The sequence below is a fragment of the Pleurodeles waltl genome, chromosome 7, assembly GCF_031143425.1.
Source record: "Pleurodeles waltl isolate 20211129_DDA chromosome 7, aPleWal1.hap1.20221129, whole genome shotgun sequence".
NCBI lineage: Eukaryota > Metazoa > Chordata > Amphibia > Caudata > Salamandridae > Pleurodeles > Pleurodeles waltl.
In genome coordinates this window covers 1320350694-1320369315 of record NC_090446.1, presented here as the reverse complement: position 1 = coordinate 1320369315, position 18622 = coordinate 1320350694, and the positions used below count along the sequence as shown (strand labels likewise).

Genomic DNA, 18622 nt, shown 5'->3' with positions numbered 1-18622 from the left:
CCTTTATTTCAAAGAGAAATTAATTCCCTGAGTAAGTAAGTACTATAAAATATATGTTACTATTATCAAACTCAGTGATTCTTATTCAGACAACATTGGATCAAATAAAACCTGGCCGAAATTTAAATCTGTTTCATGTAGGATACAAGTGGAGGACTGTGGTGGGTACATTAACACAGTGAACTATCTTACTAGCTAGCATTAGAACATTATTGCTGCTCAAGGGCAAAAATGTTTTGAAAGTGCAATGAACTAATCTATTATGATTAATAATATTCTTAGATATTTCAAGTAATGTGGCAACGAAAAAGAACATGAGTGTATCCAGTCCATGGATGTGAGTTGAAATCAATCTTTAAACATTACATTTTCATTCACTTGGTCATCGGCTGAATAGACCTACTCCAGTAGACTTCCTGAATTCTTGGAAGTTATATTAAGTGCACACTCCACTGCAGATAATAGAGTTCCCTATATAGGTATCTACTTTCTTCAATATATAGAATACACATTATGGAGCCCCTGGGCCACACAGAAATCCCTTTATATCTTGGTGATTGGTTCACTATTTTCTTTTATTTATTTACAGCATGACACAGCAATCATGAATTCACAACTGGAATAATGCAATTTCCTCTACTGCAGTCAAACAAGTGTTGGGATGTAATGTCCTCTGCATGGTGAGAGGCGTGTACCCCTGCCCTGAATGCCCAATGTATTGTTGTTTGGCTCCCTAATGCTGATTTTTTTCATAAGCAAACACGGATCATGAACGTGGGCCATAATATAGGCCTGTCTCACAGGTTGCAGTCTTTCTGGACCAGGAAGGGTGTCCAAAGCACTAGCCTTATAGTATTGGAAGGCTACTGCCTTCACAAGGAGTTAACCAGCACAAGCGTGGTGGTGGCAGAATACTGTGTAGTGATCCGTAGTAGTGAACAGCCCTTTTACACAGGCTCACCAACTTTTTTTAAAATTCTGCTGCTGTGTGTTTAACTCATCCCTTACCCACATTTAGTTGATGTGGAAGTGCATGCGTGATGAAAATGTGCTGAGTGCATGTGCGTTTGCAAGAAATACACAACACAAAGGGTGTAATGTGGTACAGTGCGCACATGATAAATGTGTGTGTGCTGGTATAATGTGCTTCTCAAATGACACACTGGTGCAGTACAGAGTGATTGAAGTACTGAACAGTGTGCGCAGACTGAGTGTGTGTGCTCCATGTGGGAATGCTGGTGGTAACGTAATACATGAGGATAACAGTAGTAGGCAGTGGAGTGTGCTGTGAATGTACACTTAGTACAGACGTGCCCGCAATAGTATATAACATGGAGGGCCATGGGTTAAATTTTGGGAAGCCCAGGCCTGCCTGGTGAAACCATGAGGAGTATAGGAATCCCCCATACAGATTTGTGTATTGCTGCATTGCTGTAAGGTGGGTGGGACAGGCGCTGGATCAGGCTCTCCCTGTGCATTTCAAACAGCTCTTTGATTTAGTGACAGATCACAAGGAAGGAGTCTGGACACATCTTAAGAAGAGGAAGATGGGGATGATAAGGGAATCATAAAGAATAGGGCTGAAGGCCCAGCATTAACCTTTTGATGCACATATCACTTTGGCTGACATCCAGATGTGAACTCTGGTCACTTCCATGAATCTTGTGGTGGGTTTATCAATTTCGGAGTCCTGCCTGCTGTGACAAACATTCTAAAGAAGGAAGAATACAGGGAAGAGATGTCCATTTCAAAGAAGCAGAACCCCAGCATAAAACATCATAGGTCCAGACACTAATTCACATCTTGTGTCTGGAAAAGGACTGTAAGTAGGGGAGTCTCAGAGCCCAACACTTTGTAATCTACCATGCAGCCATCAGAGCTCTGTGAGGAGGGGAAGCTCTGCAAGACTTCTGCCTGTGACCAGGACTAGGGGGACAGCCTGCTGGCCTCTCTGCTAGGTGAGGGGACATTACCCAGGGAAGCCAAGATCAGCTACCATAGAGCCTTGAGCATCAGGGCCTGCCTGCTCCACAAGACTGGTGTGCCCGTTAGGAAGAGGAGAGCATTGTAGAGAGCAAGGTCCAGAAGGAGGCCCTTGCGTGAGGACTCCCTGCACGAGGTGTGAGGTATCAGACGCTGCACTGATCGGGCTGTAGCACATGTACCAGACTGCAACGGTGACCCCATATGCCAGGAGGGGGCCGCCATGAACTGAAAAAGAGTGCTGTGTGAGACACCTGCTCCCTGCAGTGATTGCGCTGTAGCCTGTGTGCCAGAGCGGGCCTCCATGAACTGAACTTAGAGAGTGCGGTATGACATACCCGCTCCCCGCACCGATTGGGCTGTTGTCGTGTCCTGAAGTGACTTGGAGACTTCATATGGCAGGAGGGACCACCATAGAGTGAATGAGAATTGTGGTTGGGAGCTGTGACCCGTTGGGATCCAACTGCATTGTGTGGACTTCAGCAACAGAGCCCTGTAGAAGGAAGCACTCCACCCCCCAGGTAGCGTGGCTCAAGGAATAAAGCTAGCCCCTGCCAGGTACTGCCACTAGTGAGCGAATGTGGCCCAACACAGCCAATCTAGAACAGGACCACACTGCACAGCCACTGGGTTCTCTTCTGCTGGTGCGGGTAAGCAGAAAATAAGGGCTTTGGATTCCAGACATACCACCATTGGTGCTGCTAACTCCTAGATTCTAATGACTAAACTGACTAGCAGAGTCCGAGGGGAGAGCTCTTGAATATGGCCTATTAGTTTACATTTCCTTGACGCGACCATCATTGAAGGGGGAATAACAGCAAACCTGTTGCACTAGAGGTGGGAGGACAAGGAGTGGCCTGACAACAACTAAAGCCCCGACCTCAACAGGATTGTATTATTACTTTTTTAATGAAATTTACCTTTGAATGTTTAGAGTTAGAATTAAAATACTTCTTTTTACACAAAGACAAGTATTTGACTGGCATTGAATTATTGATGCATTGCTTACATGTTGATTTCTAAGTCATTTTCACTTTTCTGTATTTGAGTTTCCCTTGAAGGGGCCTTAACTGCTCAAGCTATGCTACTCAAATGAGAGTCAAGAGCTGAAAAGGGGTGCTTGACCCAGTTCTGCAGGATCCATAGGAGGGTGGACCCTGCAACTTTGGGGGTAAAAGGCATCAACCACCTCGTTGGTCCCAGTAGTCCCGACGTGCCCAGTGGACCTCTCAACAGGGTTATGCCACTAACAAAAATCCATTCTCTCTGTTTTGATATAGGATGGGGTAGTTACACATGTAAAGCCTTTGAAACAAAGAAATTGAGTCAAATAGTTTTGCCAAAAGGTTTTCAACCATGCTGAGTATAGCACAAGGCAGTTAACAATTCATAGAAAAAAAAGATTTACCAGTCTTGCCCACTGAGTGGCTTAAGATAAGGATATGCATAACTTCTCTTTAACATCTCAATATTTTGTCACCGGATTATCATTAAGACAGAAAAACAGTGCATATGTTGAGTCTAAATAATATAATGGTGGTAATAGCTTACCAGTGATGTTCCTTTTTCCTCGTATCATGTTGTTACACTTGTTAAGAAATAAACATATATTGAAGAAAATGTACCAGAGGACATGTGCATACACAGAAAACCTTCATACCTTTGTGTTGAGGGACAACGTAATGGCTGGCTTCCTCATTCTCCATACACTGGATGTTTAGCTGCTGCAGATCATCTAATGTAGCCTGGTCAATACAATCTTCTTTCAAGAGAGTGTCCTTTTCCTCTGCTAAAAATGCATCTGATGACGGCGTCAGAACCCCTGATGCAAAGCTGCACTGAGAGCTGGAAAGTGGTGTTTTCCAGAGACCTACAAACCAGAACAGAAATCTTATATATATGTTGATCACAGTCAGAGTATGTATGCTACGACATTAGACAAATTGAAATAATTGCATAAGGAGGGAACAAGCTGTTTTGTTCCCCAGGTCACACTCTTGATCACACTCTGTAAAGATTCCATCCTCTTTCAGTGAGTAGGTTCCCATGAATATATATAGCTGATTAGTCTTTTTGGGCCTCACGCAGAGTTTGGTAGAGCAGGAGCAGCCATTTAAATTGGCAGATCTCTCACCCCAGCACACCTGCATTTTGCAGCAGGTCTCCTGCTGGTGAGCCTCTGCTGCGTACATAATCAAAAGCCTTTAACAGACAGACTATTTGTCACAATGCCATCAGTCAAAATACAAAAGAAGGTCTCCTCTATTCAGGGAAGATCTTCTGACATACTGCCAATGACTGGACACTGTGAAGGGCTTTACCATTTCCTTCTGGATTGCCTTACCCCATGTTCACCCCAAAACAACTCCTCTCTCCTTAAGCAGTGTGTTGGAATCCAAAGAAATATGGGCAAATCCATGCTAGCTCCACAATGACAGAGATAGACGTCATTCTGGAATCCGTTACCATGGAACTCTCCTCTATCAAATCCTCTATTACTGAGGTACAAGGCAGTACAGCAAAACCACATTCTAAAATAAAGACCATACAGGTGGAGATCACCTCTTTCCAGTTCAAACTTCACTGCACTCAATGCTGACTTGCATAGGACAAGCTGGACTAGATTGCTAAAATACCAGACCTGGGCCTGAAACTTTGGGTTTTACACAAAAAATCAGTGAGCTGGGAAGACCAAAGCCAGCAGTACAATGTTTGGATTTTAAGGTGCAGGAATCTGAGGAAAGGAATTAAAAGATGGCCTTCTTTAGCTCCTTTCTCCCAGGAAACTTGTAGCTGACTTTCTCCCGGCCTCTGGAATTCCAAAGAACCCAGAAAGTATGCTCAGATTCACATGCCAAGAAGGCCAGCCTAGGCCAATATAGGCAGGTCTATTACATCATCAGCAAACAAGACATATTACCAGAGTCTACAAGAACATAGGCCCCGCTCGTCTATGAGAAACATAAGATATTTTGCACAGCTGATTTGTCCCAGGAAACAAACATAAAATAATGGACGTTTCCCGCTCTCTGCCTGCAGCTCCTTAAACAGGACAGTTGTTAGCAGGGATCCACACTCCAGGACTCTGAGGCCTTTTTAATGTAAGATCACAAGTCGACTGCAACCTCTGATTACCTGACTAAATGAGTCAGGCTTGGACTTTCCAGTAAAAGTTAAGTCTGACGCTAGTGAACACTACCACAGGTTTTCAGCATGCTCGGACAAAGACAGTTCTTGATAACATTAGCTAGGTTTTGCAAAATGGATAAATTAGCATTGAGCTATGCCTTCAGGATCATTTGAAATGCAGGATTTCATAGTTGTTCCTTCTGCCTGTTTGTATGACAGAAGGGTTGCTAGTGCTTGAAAGTATTCTTATAGTGCTATACACTTCTCATATTCCATTCTACTGCTGTCCTTCCACACAGGCCACCAGCTTTCATGCGCACCTTAGGCTTAGTAAATACTTCCTCACTCTGTGAATCATGGGAAGGAGTGGTGAGCCCCACCCCCACTGCCACTGCTCAGATTGAGTTAGCCCTACTCTCCTTTCCCTTCTTCTTTGACCTGACACATGGCGAAATAGTGTTCTATACTCATTTAGTTGACTCTCTAGCCCACTGACCCCTGACTATGTTTTACAGACCAGTATATTATCAATGTACCTCCACCCTCTTCTTGCAGTCAGCATGCAGCCTGGACTACTGGTGACAAATTAGTTTCCTCCAAGCACTATCTTCTGTCCTCATATATTGCGTACAATAACATACCTCCTTGAAGTTGGACAACACAGTTGGCAGGTTTTAAAGGATGAAGGATTCTGATGTTTGGAAGATGTTGCAGCAAATGAAGCACATCTACGCAACCCAAACTTCTGCTCAGCTCCTCCAGATCAGTTCCATGTTTGTTCTTCACAACCTCCTTTAACTTTCGAAGCTTTAGCCCAGTTGGAAAGGTACTTAGAGAGTTGGTAAGTAACTCTGATGCCTCTTGGAGCCCTGCAAAAGAAGAATGAGGTTTTGAGAGAGGCTGAGTGAGGCTTTAAATCCCAATGCAAGCCCTTGCTCCTTTAGTACGACACTGTGTACAGACTGTATTTTGGATAAACCACTTCAGGTGGCAAAAGATGAGTAACTTGAAGAAAGGTGATGGCATAATGAGCTAGTGTCCAGAAGGCACTACTTTTACATAATTCAAAGGTACATCAGTACTACTGCATGACATATAGCACATATGAACAAAAAACAGCCTTCATTTTAAAGAGCAATCTATTCCCTGGGTAAGTGCGCACTATAAAATATCTGTTACTATTATCAGACTCAGTGATTCTCATTCAGGCAACACTGGATCAAATAAAGCCCATCTTGTTGGCATTAAGATTTAAACCAGTACCATGTAGGATACAAGAGGAGGACTGTGGTTGGCACTTTAACATAGTGAAAAGTCTTGCTAGATAGTATTAGGACCTTAGATCTTCTCAAGAGCAATCATTTTTAAAAAGTGCAATTCTGTTATTATCATTATTACCCTTAGATATTTCAAATAACGTAGCTAAGAAAAAGCACAGGAGTATATCCTGTTCATGGGTGTGAATTGAAATCAAGCTTTAAACAGTATCCTTTAATCCACTTGGCCATCAGTTGATACGGACCTACTCCAGCAGACTTCCTGCATTCTTGGAAGCTGTATTAAGTGCACACTCCGCTGTGGATCACAGACTTCCTGACATAGGTATCTACTTTCTTCAATACATAGCATTATGGAAGCTCTGGCCTACACAAAAAGTCCTTCAGGTCTTGGTGATTGGTTCATTATGTGCTTTTATTTATTTACAGCATAACACAGCAATCATAAGTTCACATTTGGAATACTACAATTTCTCTACTGCAGTCAAGCTAAGAGAATTCCATACTCTCAGTTTTGATCTAGGAGGGGATCATTATATGTGTAAAGCCCTTGGTGAAACCAAGATATTGATTTGAACGTTTTTTCCAAAAGGTTTTTAACCAGGCTGGATATGGCACGAAGTAATTGAAAGTGCATAGAAAGAAAGGTTTACCAGACTTTCCCACTCAGTGGCTTGAGACAAAGATATGTATATCTTCTCTTTAACATCACAATATTGTGTCACTGGCTTATCATTAACAAATAAAAAGAATGCATATGTGGAGTTCTCCTTTTTCCACATATCATGTTGTTACACTTGTTAGAAAATAAACATATACTGAAGAACATGTATGTACACAAGTGGACATGTACACACACAGAAAATCTTCATACCTTCTTGATGATGAAGAACGTAATGGCTGACTTCTGCACTCTCCATACACTGGATGTTTAGCTGATGCAGATCATCTAATGAAGCCTGGTCACAACAATCTTCTTCCAAGTGAGTGTTCTTTTTTTCTGTTAAAAATATATCTGATGATGGAGTCTGAACCCCTGAAGAAAGGCTGCACTGAGAGCTGGAAAGTGATATTTCCCCGAGGCCTACAAACCAGAACAGAGATCTTATACACATTGATCACTGTGATAAGCATAGTCACAGTATGTTTGTTACAAATGTAGGACAAATTGATATTATTGCACAAGAATGGAAAATATTATTTTGTTCCCCAGTTCACACTTTTGATCAGTCTGTAAAGATTCCATCCTGTTACAGAGATTAGGTTTCCATGGATATTGTAGGAAGCTGGCTCTTTATATAGTGCACTAAAGTGAAGTACACCATGCAGAGAGACCAGTGGATCCCCAAAGGTTTGCAGAGGCAAAATAGGTAGGTCTAATGCTCTATATATGGTAGTGGGGGCAAGCAGTTAGACTTATCAATAAGTTGTGTTAAACATTTGTTGTACTCACAAACACTAACAGAATAAATCCAAGACAAAATTAGAAAAATAATATTTGCTTTTACATATGCTTTGAACCAAAGAACTTCATTATAAGGTAAGCAGTTTTTAAATTAAGAATACTTTTCGGTTTCAAAAATCGACACAGTGGAATTTTCACTCTTCAATGTTAACCTATGGGAGGAAAACAAGAATGCAGTTTGGCAGGTAAGTACTCAACTTACAAATCCAGTCTTTAGGGTTTCAGATCAACACCAACTAATGTTCAAATCAGCACCAAGAGTGCTCCTGCAGCGGGCACAGTGGCAGCCGGGTGCAGAGATCAAATTCAGGATCGGGTGCCTAATGTTAACCAATGCAGACTGGGCGTGAACGAAGATTCGTTGCTCACTGGTGAGTAAAGCAGTGACATGGGTCGATCTCTTGGGGTTGAGGTAAGTATAAGGGGGGACCACAAGACAGTTTAATCTTACACCTTCAGTGGCACAGGGGCAGCTGGGTGCAGAGCAGTGCTTTAAATGGAAAAATAGAAGTGCAGGTACTCTGTAATAGAGTACCTGCTTGTTTCTGAGAAGTGCCGGTACTCTCCAATTAAAAGTATTACGTTTTTCCTGAGATATGCCGGTACTCTCCCTCTCAAAATAAAAAAGTGCCGGTACTCAGTCCCGGAGAGTACCGGCCCATTTAAAGCACTGGTGCAGAGTGCCAATACAGCATCGGGTCCCCAACGGAACTCAATGGAGGATGTTGGCTTTCGAAAAAGCCTGCAGGCTCGGCCCATGAGCCTGAATGAAAAAAAAACACAACTGCCCAGGTAAGTTTGGATGATGAAGGACTCAGTGATACCATCAGTCCAAGGTCCAGGTGCTCTGGATAGAGGGTTGTCCTTTGATGTTGGGAACCGCTTACTGGGCAGGTCACAGTCAGGGGGAGTCTTCGGATTGAGGCTGCAGGCCTCGAGGCAGAACCCGGCAGGGGTCAAACCACGGTGGACTCTGGCTCAGAATTGCTGGGGAACCTTCACAGGACTGGTGGGCAACTCAGACTAGGGACATGGATGTCAGGTGCAGAAGTTCCTCAGGGCAGAGTTCTTTTTCTTTAAAGCTGGAATCAGTGAGGGTTCATTATTCTGAGATGTTTGATACCAAACATCTCAGGGTTCAAAAAAGCCATCATTTAGCTGGGGAACTCATAGTCACCAGTGCCCAGCACATGCACTTCAGTGCCTTCCCTGTACACCTATTATGTCTAGGAATCGACAATGACATAGTAGGGGCATATTTGCGCATGCATATATGCCTTCATGTGTAATATAATGCACCATGCCTTAGGGCTGTAATGCTAGAGGGGTGACTTACACATATTGCGTGCAGTGTTAGGGGACATGGCATATAGGCTATGTGCCATGTCATGTTTTTAATTTTGGGAGCACCTTGTGAGGCAGCCTGCAATGGCAGTCTGCAAGAGGTTGGTGCTGGGTCCCTCAGAGTGGGCACCAGTTGTGCTGCAGCTCTGAGGAGATATCTTAAGTACCCATGTCCTAAGTACCAGGGGTACCATTTACTAGGAACTTACAGGGTACGGAAGTGCCTGGTCACTTGGGGATCAAGTGACCAGGTGTCTTGTTTTAGGGAAGGAACACTGGCACTGGGGCCCTAGTTAGCAGGAACCCAGTGCATTTCAGTCGAAGTTGCATGTAAAAACCAGGCACAAAGGTTGTGTGGTGGGGTACTGCAACCAGAACCCAGCTTACTACAGATATATTATATATATATATATATATATATATATATATATATATATATATATAGGTAATTAGTTTTCAGAGATTGGTAGAGCAGAAGCACCCCTTTAAATCAGAGGATCTCTCACCCCAACACACTTGTGATTTGCAGCAGGCTTTCTGTGGTTGAGCCTCTGCTGGGTATGTCATCAGGAGCCTTTGATTGGCAGCCCATCCGTCACAGTGCCGTAAGTGAATGTACATAAATAGGTCTACCATATTTAGGGCAGTCCTTCTGACATACTGTCAAGGACTGGACACTTTGAAGGGCTTTACAGTTTCCTTCTGATTGCCTTGCCTCATGTTTGCCCCAAAAACCTAAAACAACTCCTCTATGCTTAAGGACAGTGTGGGAATTCAAAGAAATATGGGCAACCCAGCCTAGCTCCACGATGAAAGAGACAGATGTCAGGCTGAAGTCCATTTTGAGGGAACTTAATCAAATCCTCTATTACTGAGGTATAAGGAAGCACAGCAAAATTCAAATTCAGATATAAATACCATACAAGTGGAGATCACCTTCCAGTTCAGACTTGACTCCACTGAATGCTGACTTGCAGCAGCACAGCACAAGCTGGACCAGACTGCCCGAATACCAGAGCTGGACCAGGAAATTTGGGCTTTACACAAAAATTCAGTGAGCCTGGAAGACCAAAGCAAGTTGGACAATGTTTGGATTTTTAGATTCCGGAATTTGAGGAACAGAATGGCAAGATGACATTCTTTAACTCTTTTTTCCCAGAAATGTTGTAGCTGACTTTCTCCCTGCCACTGGAATTCCAAAGAACCCAGAGAGCTTGCTCAAGATACACGTGCAAAAAAGGCCAGCCTAGATCAATATAAGCATGTCTGTTACACCATCAGCAAACTAGATGTATTATCAATCAATCAATCAATCACAGGTATTTCTGGAGCGCAAACTAGTCACCCTGGGGGTCTCCAGGCACTAGGGAGAATCTGCGAGCCTTGGCCAGCTGGTGATCGAGGCCGAAGAGCCATGTCTTGTGCTGTCTTCTTGCCTGGCTGGTGGGAAAAGGGAAAGAGGCATGTCTTGAGCCATCGTCTGAAGTCTTCCAGGGTAGGGGAGGTATGCAGGTGGAACGGGAAGTTGTTCCAGGACTTGGTGGCGATGTGGGAGAAGGAACAGCCTTCTAGGTGTTCCCAATGGATGCAGGGTATGTAGGCCAGGGTAGTTGAGCGTAGCTCTCTGGGGGCAGGGGGTCAGTGGAATGTGATGCATTTGTTGCTATAGGCAGGTCCAGCGTCATGGAAGGCCTTGTAGATGTGCGTGAGGAGCTTGAAGTGGCACCTTTTCTAGATGGGAAGCCAGGGGAGGACCCTATGGTGGAGAGAGATGCTGGTTCTTCTGGGGAGGTTGAGCTCGGGTCTTGCTGACGCGTTCTGGATGGTCTGAAGATGGTTCAAGAGCTGCTTCATGGTTCCATAGTAGAGTGCATTGCCGTAGTCAATATGGCTGAAGTTAAGGGCCTGGGTGACTGTCTTCCTGGTCACAATGGGGATCCATTGCAGGATCTTGCGGAGCATGCGTAGGATGTGGAAACAGGCAGAGGAAACTGTGTTGATCTGTTGTTTCATGGTCAGTTGGGTGTCCAGGATGATGCCGAGGTTGCGTGCGTGGTTGGTAGGGGTTGGAGAGGGTCCCAGGTAAGCGGGCCAACATGTGTCGTCCCAAGGGGAGGGCTTGTTCCCGAAGATGAGGATCTCTGCCTTGTCCGAATTTAGCTTGAGGCAGTTGGTCCTCATCAAAATCAGGACTTCAGTCATGGTGTTTTGGAAGCTCATTCGTGTGGTGGCGGTATGGTCAGTGAGGGATATGATGGGCTGGGTATCATCGGCATAGGAGATAATCTTAAAGCTGTGGGTGCGTGCAATGTCAACCAGTGAAGGCGTGTAGGTGTTGAAGAGGGTGGGGTTGAGGGAGGAACCATGGGGAACGCCACGGATGTTGTCTTTGGGTAAGGAGACGCAGGGTGGGAGGAAGATCCTCTGTGCTCAGCTGGGGAGGAAAGAGGCAATCCAATTGAGTGCATTATCTTGGATGCCAATGCTGTGGAGTCTGGTGATGAGGGTGCGGTGGGGGACTGTGTTGAAGGCCGCTGTTCGTCCTAGGGCGAGAAGGTGTCTAATATCATAATTTGCTGTAACCAGGGCAGTATTGGTACTGTGGTTGGGCCAGAAGCCAGATTGGGATGGGTTGAGCAAGCTGTTGTTTTTGAGGAAGACCGTGAGCTGGCGGTGGATGGCCTGTTCCAAGACTCTGGCATAGAAAAGGAGGAGCACGATAGGGTTCTAGTTCTTGAGCGTGTTAGGGTCAGCTGAGGGCTTTTTCAGAAAGGGTTTAACCTCGGCATGCTTCCAGGTGTCGGGACAGTGGCGTCTGTGATTTCTGTGAGGGTGGCTCTGATTACTTCTCCTCCTAGGTTGTAAAAGCAGTGTGGGCAAGGGTCAGAAGGGGATCCAGAGTGGCTGGAGGTCATGATGGCGACTGTGTCTTCGGTGGAGAGCTGTTTCTATTCAGAGATCCAGTGGGGATGGGAGGTGTGAGTTGGGGAGCGGGGTGGTCGAGATTGGTGTGCTGGGTGTGGAAGTTGCTGTAGATCTTGTGGTGAAAGTAGTCCAAGAGCGTGTTGCAGAGGGTTTGGGAGGGGTGGATTTTGTTCTCTGTGGCACATGGGCAGCAGAATTATATGACAATGCTGAACAGTTCTTTGGCGTGGTTGGTGTTAGCCTCGATGCGAGTGCTGAGAGCTTCTTTCTTGGTCTCCCTGACACGGTGGTGGTAACTGTTGAGGTCGGACCTGAAAGAGTTGTGGTAGGTGGGGGTCTTTTTGATGTGCCAGTGTTGCCCTAGTTTCTTGCAGTGGTGTTTGAGGCTTAGGAGTTTAGGGGTGAACGACTTAGCTTGCTTGGAGGGTTTCTTGTTGCTGGTGCACTTCAGGGGGGCTAGGGTGTCAGCGGCAGAGGAGATCCAGTTGGAGACATTTTTAAAGCAGTGTTCAAGGGTGTCTGCAGGGATGGATCTCGCTTCTTTGATGGTGGAGGTCCAGGAAGCTTCTGTGATTTTGCTCCAGTTGTGGCAGGGAAGAATAGGGGTGCCTCATTGGGGCTTCAGGCTGTCCCTCAATGGTGAAATGGATGATGTGATGGTCAGTCCATTTCACTTTGATGTTGTGGGAGAACTTGGTTCTGTCGCTGTTGAAGAAGGTGGGGTCCAGAGTGTGTCCTGCGCTGTGCGTGGGAGCACTGACGAGTTGAGAGAGGCCAATAATGCTCATGTTCTCGAGGAGTCAGGCAGGGTTGGACTCATCCGGGTCCTCTAGGTGGAAGTTGAGGTCCCCCAGGAAGATGTAGTGGTTGGAGTTGATAGCCAGAGGGAAAATGAAGTCCAGGAAGGAGTTGCAAAAGCTGTGGCGGACGTCCTTATGTGAGGGTTCCTCTGATGGTGGCTTTGACACCAGCTTTGATCTGGAAGTTGAGGTGTCCCATGATCGGGGTTGTGTCATCATCCGAAGCAGAGCAGTGGAGGGAGTCCTTGTGGATGATGGCGATGACTCCACCATGCCTGTTGGGGCAGTAGTGGTGGATCATCTTGTATCTGGGGGGCATTGCAATGGCGATGTCTAGTGCCGATGTGGGGGTGAGATATGTTTCGTTGATGAACATTATATAGGGTGCGTGGTCAGAGATGGTGGCCCAGATTTCTATGGAATGTTTGCAGATGGATTGGGTGTACAGAAGTGCACAGTGAAGTCAAGGTCTGTGGGTGGGCATCTGCTGGGTGGAGCTTGCGGTGGCTCCTGCATCGCAGGAGATGTGGCAGAGGTGGCAGGTGAATGGACCTTTGGCGTATCGAATGAGGCAATGCCGCATTTGGGGTTGAGGGCTGTGGGTCTGAGGTTTTTGAGCTCGTCGGAAGAGTACTGGTGCAGGGTGACAATTCCAGAGGTCCTGGAGCTGGGCACATTGCAGACGCGGACAGGCACAGCCGGGCTTGCCTTTGGTGCACCCTCTGTCCAGTAATGCAGCAATGGCCATTAAATGGGTCCTGAGGTGGAAGGGGTGGGAGAGAGAAGGGAAGCAGGAGAGCAGAGGGCGGGAGGAAAATAGCGGGAATGTAGGGGCCTGAGACACGGGAGAGGCGGGAAGGGCAGGGGGAATCTGAATATCAGCAGGAGGCCAGCAAGGCCTAAAGAAGTAGGCAGCACTGCAAAGGGCAAGGCAGGCAGAAGGTGCTGAACTGCAGACACTGAAAAGTGATTTGTAGTGCTAGTGCACGAGGGGTGGACACAAAGGATCTTCTCAATGGCATTGTGCAGCGACTGCCATTAAATAGGTACTGAGGAAAGAGTGGCAGGAGGAGGGCAGGAGAAAAAAGGGTGGGAAATGCAAGTAGCCTAAGATGCAGGAGAGGCAGGAAGGGCGGGGGGAAGCCTGAACATCAGCAAAAGGCCAACAAGGCCTAAAGAAGCAAGCAACACAGCAAAAGGCAAGACAGGCAGAAGGTGCTGCACTGCAGGCGCTGTAAAGCGATTCACTGTGCTAGTGCACAACGGGGGAGTGGACAGAGGATCTGCTTATCACATTGTCTATAAGAGCCATAAGATATTTAGCACTACTGATTTGTCTCAGGAAACAAACTTAAAAAGATGTTTCCCCCTCTCTGCTAGCAGTCCCTTAAACAGGACACCCTTGATGGACAGGTACTGGGCAGCGCTGCTGAACTCCCTTGATGGACAGGTACTGGGGATGACCCACCTAGTGAGAGGGAACATCTGGAACCAATCATAAGGCACTGCATATATGGAGAATACGGCCTTGAAGATGAAACCAGCAAAGGAAGATACATAGACAAATCTTGGTTACTACTTAAATGGTAGTTTCCCTTTTCTTGTATCCTATTTTTGCTGGCTTGACTGTTTCCATAGGATATGTAAACTTTGGACAGTTGCTGCACACTAAGGTGACACTCTGCAAAGGAGTGGCTGCCTAATATGAGTATAGATGTATCCCTTAATGCACTGCAACAGCATTGGGAGGAACTAAAATGGATGCTGTAAGCTGATGGGTTCCTGTTCACATGTGGCAGGTCACTGGTCAGCCTTGTCAGTCTGGCTGACCTTTCTTTATATCCATGTCCACCCTTCCTTTTACTCCTGTCCTTTCTCTCCCAACACCTAGCAACAGGGCTGAAGTCCCCACCATAAGCTACACGTTCTCATAATGGGTGGGGCCTGAGTGCGTAGCTCACCTGTTTAAAGTTCATATTTACAGTGTGTTAACTGTATTCATTTATGTTAATTGGTTCTATATGTTTTATACCTGTCAGTGTCTTTAGTTGCACAGTTGTTTGACTTATTTTACTGGAACTACACCCTTTCCTTTTTTCCTCTCACACCGCCTCTTCCAGTGTCCTGCCCCTCTGTATTTTTGTGTACATTAAAGCATAAGGCATGAGGACAATATATAGATATATGATCACCGCTGTGTAGTTACAGTTAGGTCAGAGTTTCCATACAAATGGACATTTTTCTTTCTTTTATTACTTTGGGACGACCCTTTTGACAAAACTGCACAAAGCTTTCCAAAAAAGGCTATCCACTTTGGCTCCTTATTAGAAGGTTTTGCACTGATTTGTCAAGTGGGAACCAAGAAAAAGGGGGATTATCTCAAAAGTCTGGTTCACCATGTTAAGTCCCATAGAACATTTTGCTCTTTGATACATAAAAAATTGCTAAATGGAATTGTACCCCAGGACTAGATTTATCCAAATGTCACACAACTCAATGCAGCGTGACAAATTGCTGTGCTGGGTCAAATGGAGAGAGGAGGAATGTGCCATATTTATGCACTCTCTCTCTCTGTGCTGCCACACTGAGTGCTGCCTAACACTAACGCAGGTGCAAGGGTGACAGTCTTACAGAAAGAATTGTTTATGTGAAGGAATTTGACTCCTACTGTACAAAAACAATCCTGAGAGGCATTTTCCTCTTTCTACGTATGTTGTAAAATGCAGCATACACAGAAAGAGGAAACAACAAGGAGAAATAAAGATAGTCTCTTCGTTACGCCTCTTTTTGGAAGGTGTACCATTTTGATACATTCCCATGTTTACAAGTCTTTACAAGTCTGGGTGGAATCATGGGAATCCCCACACTCCACCCATGGAATGCCTTCCAAAAGTAGAATAACTCAAGGCGGGGATTTGTGCTAACTTGTGTTACTCTAAATTTACTAAGTTATGCAGAGGCATGCAAGGTGGCTTTGTGTCGCTCACTAAATATCACAGAGGCCCTTACCTTGTCTTGGGTTGCAAGGGCAATGCAAGGGCTTAGTAAATCTGGCCCTAAGTTTGGTAAAACGTTAGAACAGGGGACTTAAACTTTTCTGTAGTGAGAGCTAATTTTCTTTAATGGAAATCTATTACTTTTGTGTCAGTGACCACATCAGACAGGACTGATTTAGAGGGCACCAGCAGTGATCACCTCCATGCTTCACGAGGGTTACCAGCAGTAGTGTAAAAAAAAGACTTTGTCAATTTGGAATGCCTTTACATGGCTAATACATAACAGACATAGCTGCAATACCAGAGCATCAAGGGAAAACTGTTAGTATTAACTTCTACAGTGCAGGCGTCGGCCACCGGCCGACGCCCACACTACCTCTCTGGTGCAGGTCACGACCAGTGGCCGACACCAGGGAGGGGTTTTTATTAAAAAACCCTCTGGAGAAACGGAAGATCTTCCGTGTCTCCACCAACCACCCACTTGCCCCTTTGTGATGTCAGCACGCCTCAAGACGCACTGATGTCACTATCTGTTTTCCCCATCGGAGCAGGAAGCGTCCACAGCCCAAACGGGCCTTCCCAACGTTTGGGAAGGCCTAATTTGAAAGGGGAGACTCTCCCCTTTCAAACAAAGGCTCCCTGAACAGGTTTCCTGTCCCTCGATCGCAGCGCACTAGAAACCATGGATTTCACTTGGGTGTAAAAATGTTTTTAAAAATAAAAAAAATTAAAAACAAAATTAAATTGAAAGGGGGTTGCCCGTGAGCATAGCCCCCAAGGAAACCATACAGCTGTTAAAAAAAGATATAGATGTATATATATATATGATTATTATTATATATATATATATATATATATATATATATATATATATATATATATATATATATAGATCTATATATATCTATGTAGATAAATCTATCTATATATAGATATATCTATCTATATACATAGATATATCTATATATAGATATGTATATATATAGATATATCTACATATCTACATATATATATATATATACAGGGAGTGCAGAATTATTAGGCAAATGAGTATTTTGACCACATCATCCTCTTTATGCATGTTGTCTTACTCCAAGCTGTATAGGCTCGAAAGCCTACTACCAATTAAGCATATTAGGTGATGTGCATCTCTGTAATGAGAAGGGGTGTGGTCTAATGACATCAACACCCTATATCAGGTGTGCATAATTATTAGGCAACTTCCTTTCCTTTGGCAAAATGGGTCAAAAGAAAGACTTGACAGGCTCCGAAAAGTCAAAAATAGTGAGATATCTTGCAGAGGGATGCAGCACTCTTAAAATTGCAAAGCTTCTGAAGCGTGATCATCGAACAATCAAGCGTTTCATTCAAAATAGTCAACAGGGTCGCAAGAAGCGTGTGGAAAAACCAAGGCGCAAAATAACTGCCCATGAACTGAGAAAAGTCAAGCGTGCAGCTGCCACGATGCCACTTGCCACCAGTTTGGCCATATTTCAGAGCTGCAACATCACTGGAGTGCCCAAAAGCACAAGGTGTGCAATACTCAGAGACATGGCCAAGGTAAGAAAGGCTGAAAGACGACCACCACTGAACAAGACACACATGCTGAAACGTCAAGACTGGGCCAATAAATATCTCAAGACTGATTTTTCTAAGGTTTTATGGACTGATGAAATGAGAGTGAGTCTTGATGGGCCAGATGGATGGGCCCGTGGCTGGATTGGTAAAGGGCAGAGAGCTCCAGTCTGACTCAGACGCCAGCAAGGTGGAGGTGGAGTACTGGTTTGGGCTGATATCATCAAAGATGAGCTTGTGGGGCCTTTTCGGGTTGAGGATGGAGTCAAGCTCAACTCCCAGTCCTACTGCCAGTTCCTGGAAGACACCTTCTTCAAGCAGTGGTACAGGAAGAAGTCTGCATCCTTCGAGAAAAACATGATTTTCATGCAGGACAATGCTCCATCACACGCGTCCAAGTACTCCACAGCGTGGCTGGCAAGAAAGGGTATAAAAGAAGGAAATCTAATGACATGGCCTCCTTGTTCACCTGATCTGAACCCCATTGACAACCTGTGACCCATCATCAAATGTGAGATTTACAAGGAGGGAAAACAGTACACCTCTCTGAACAGTGTCTGGGAGGCTGTGGTTGCTGCTGCACGCAATGTTGATGGTGAACAGATCAAAACACTGACAGAATCCATGGATGGCAGGCTTTTGAGTGTCCTTACAAAGAAAGGTGGCTATATTGGTCACTGATTTGTTTTTGTTTTGTTTTTGAATGTCAGAAATGTATATTTGTGAATGTTGAGATGTTATATTGGTTTCACTGGTAATAATAAATAATTGAAATGGGTATATATTTTTTTTTTGTTAAGTTGCCTAATAATTATGCACAGTAATAGTCACCTGCACACACAGATATCCCCCTAACATAGCTAAAACTAAAAACAAACTAAAAACTACTTCCAAAAATATTCAGCTTTGATATTAATGAGTTTTTTGGGTTCATTGAGAACATGGTTGTTGTTCAATAATAAAATTAATCCTCAAAAATACAACTTGCCTAATAATTCTGCACTCCCTGTATATATATATATATATACATATATATATATATAGATAGCAATCACCTTTGTCAATGTGTGTGGTTTCCCTAGGAGCTGCGATCAGCCCCCAGGAAAACCACACGCACATATAAAAGTG

The 18622-nt window shown here is 44.7% G+C and overlaps 1 protein-coding gene across 1 annotated transcript in view; it reads right to left on the bottom strand.

Moving 5' to 3' along the window:
* LOC138246244 (uncharacterized) overlaps positions 1-18622 on the bottom strand; it is a 102163-nt gene that overhangs the window by 69453 nt on the left and 14088 nt on the right. The window contains exons 3-5 of the mRNA XM_069200656.1: positions 7264-7473; positions 5754-5981; positions 3644-3853 (exon numbers count right to left, since the gene is read on the bottom strand). Coding sequence (XP_069056757.1) covers positions 3644-3853; positions 5754-5981; positions 7264-7473 — 648 coding nt within the window. The remainder of the gene's footprint in view (positions 1-3643; positions 3854-5753; positions 5982-7263; positions 7474-18622) is intronic.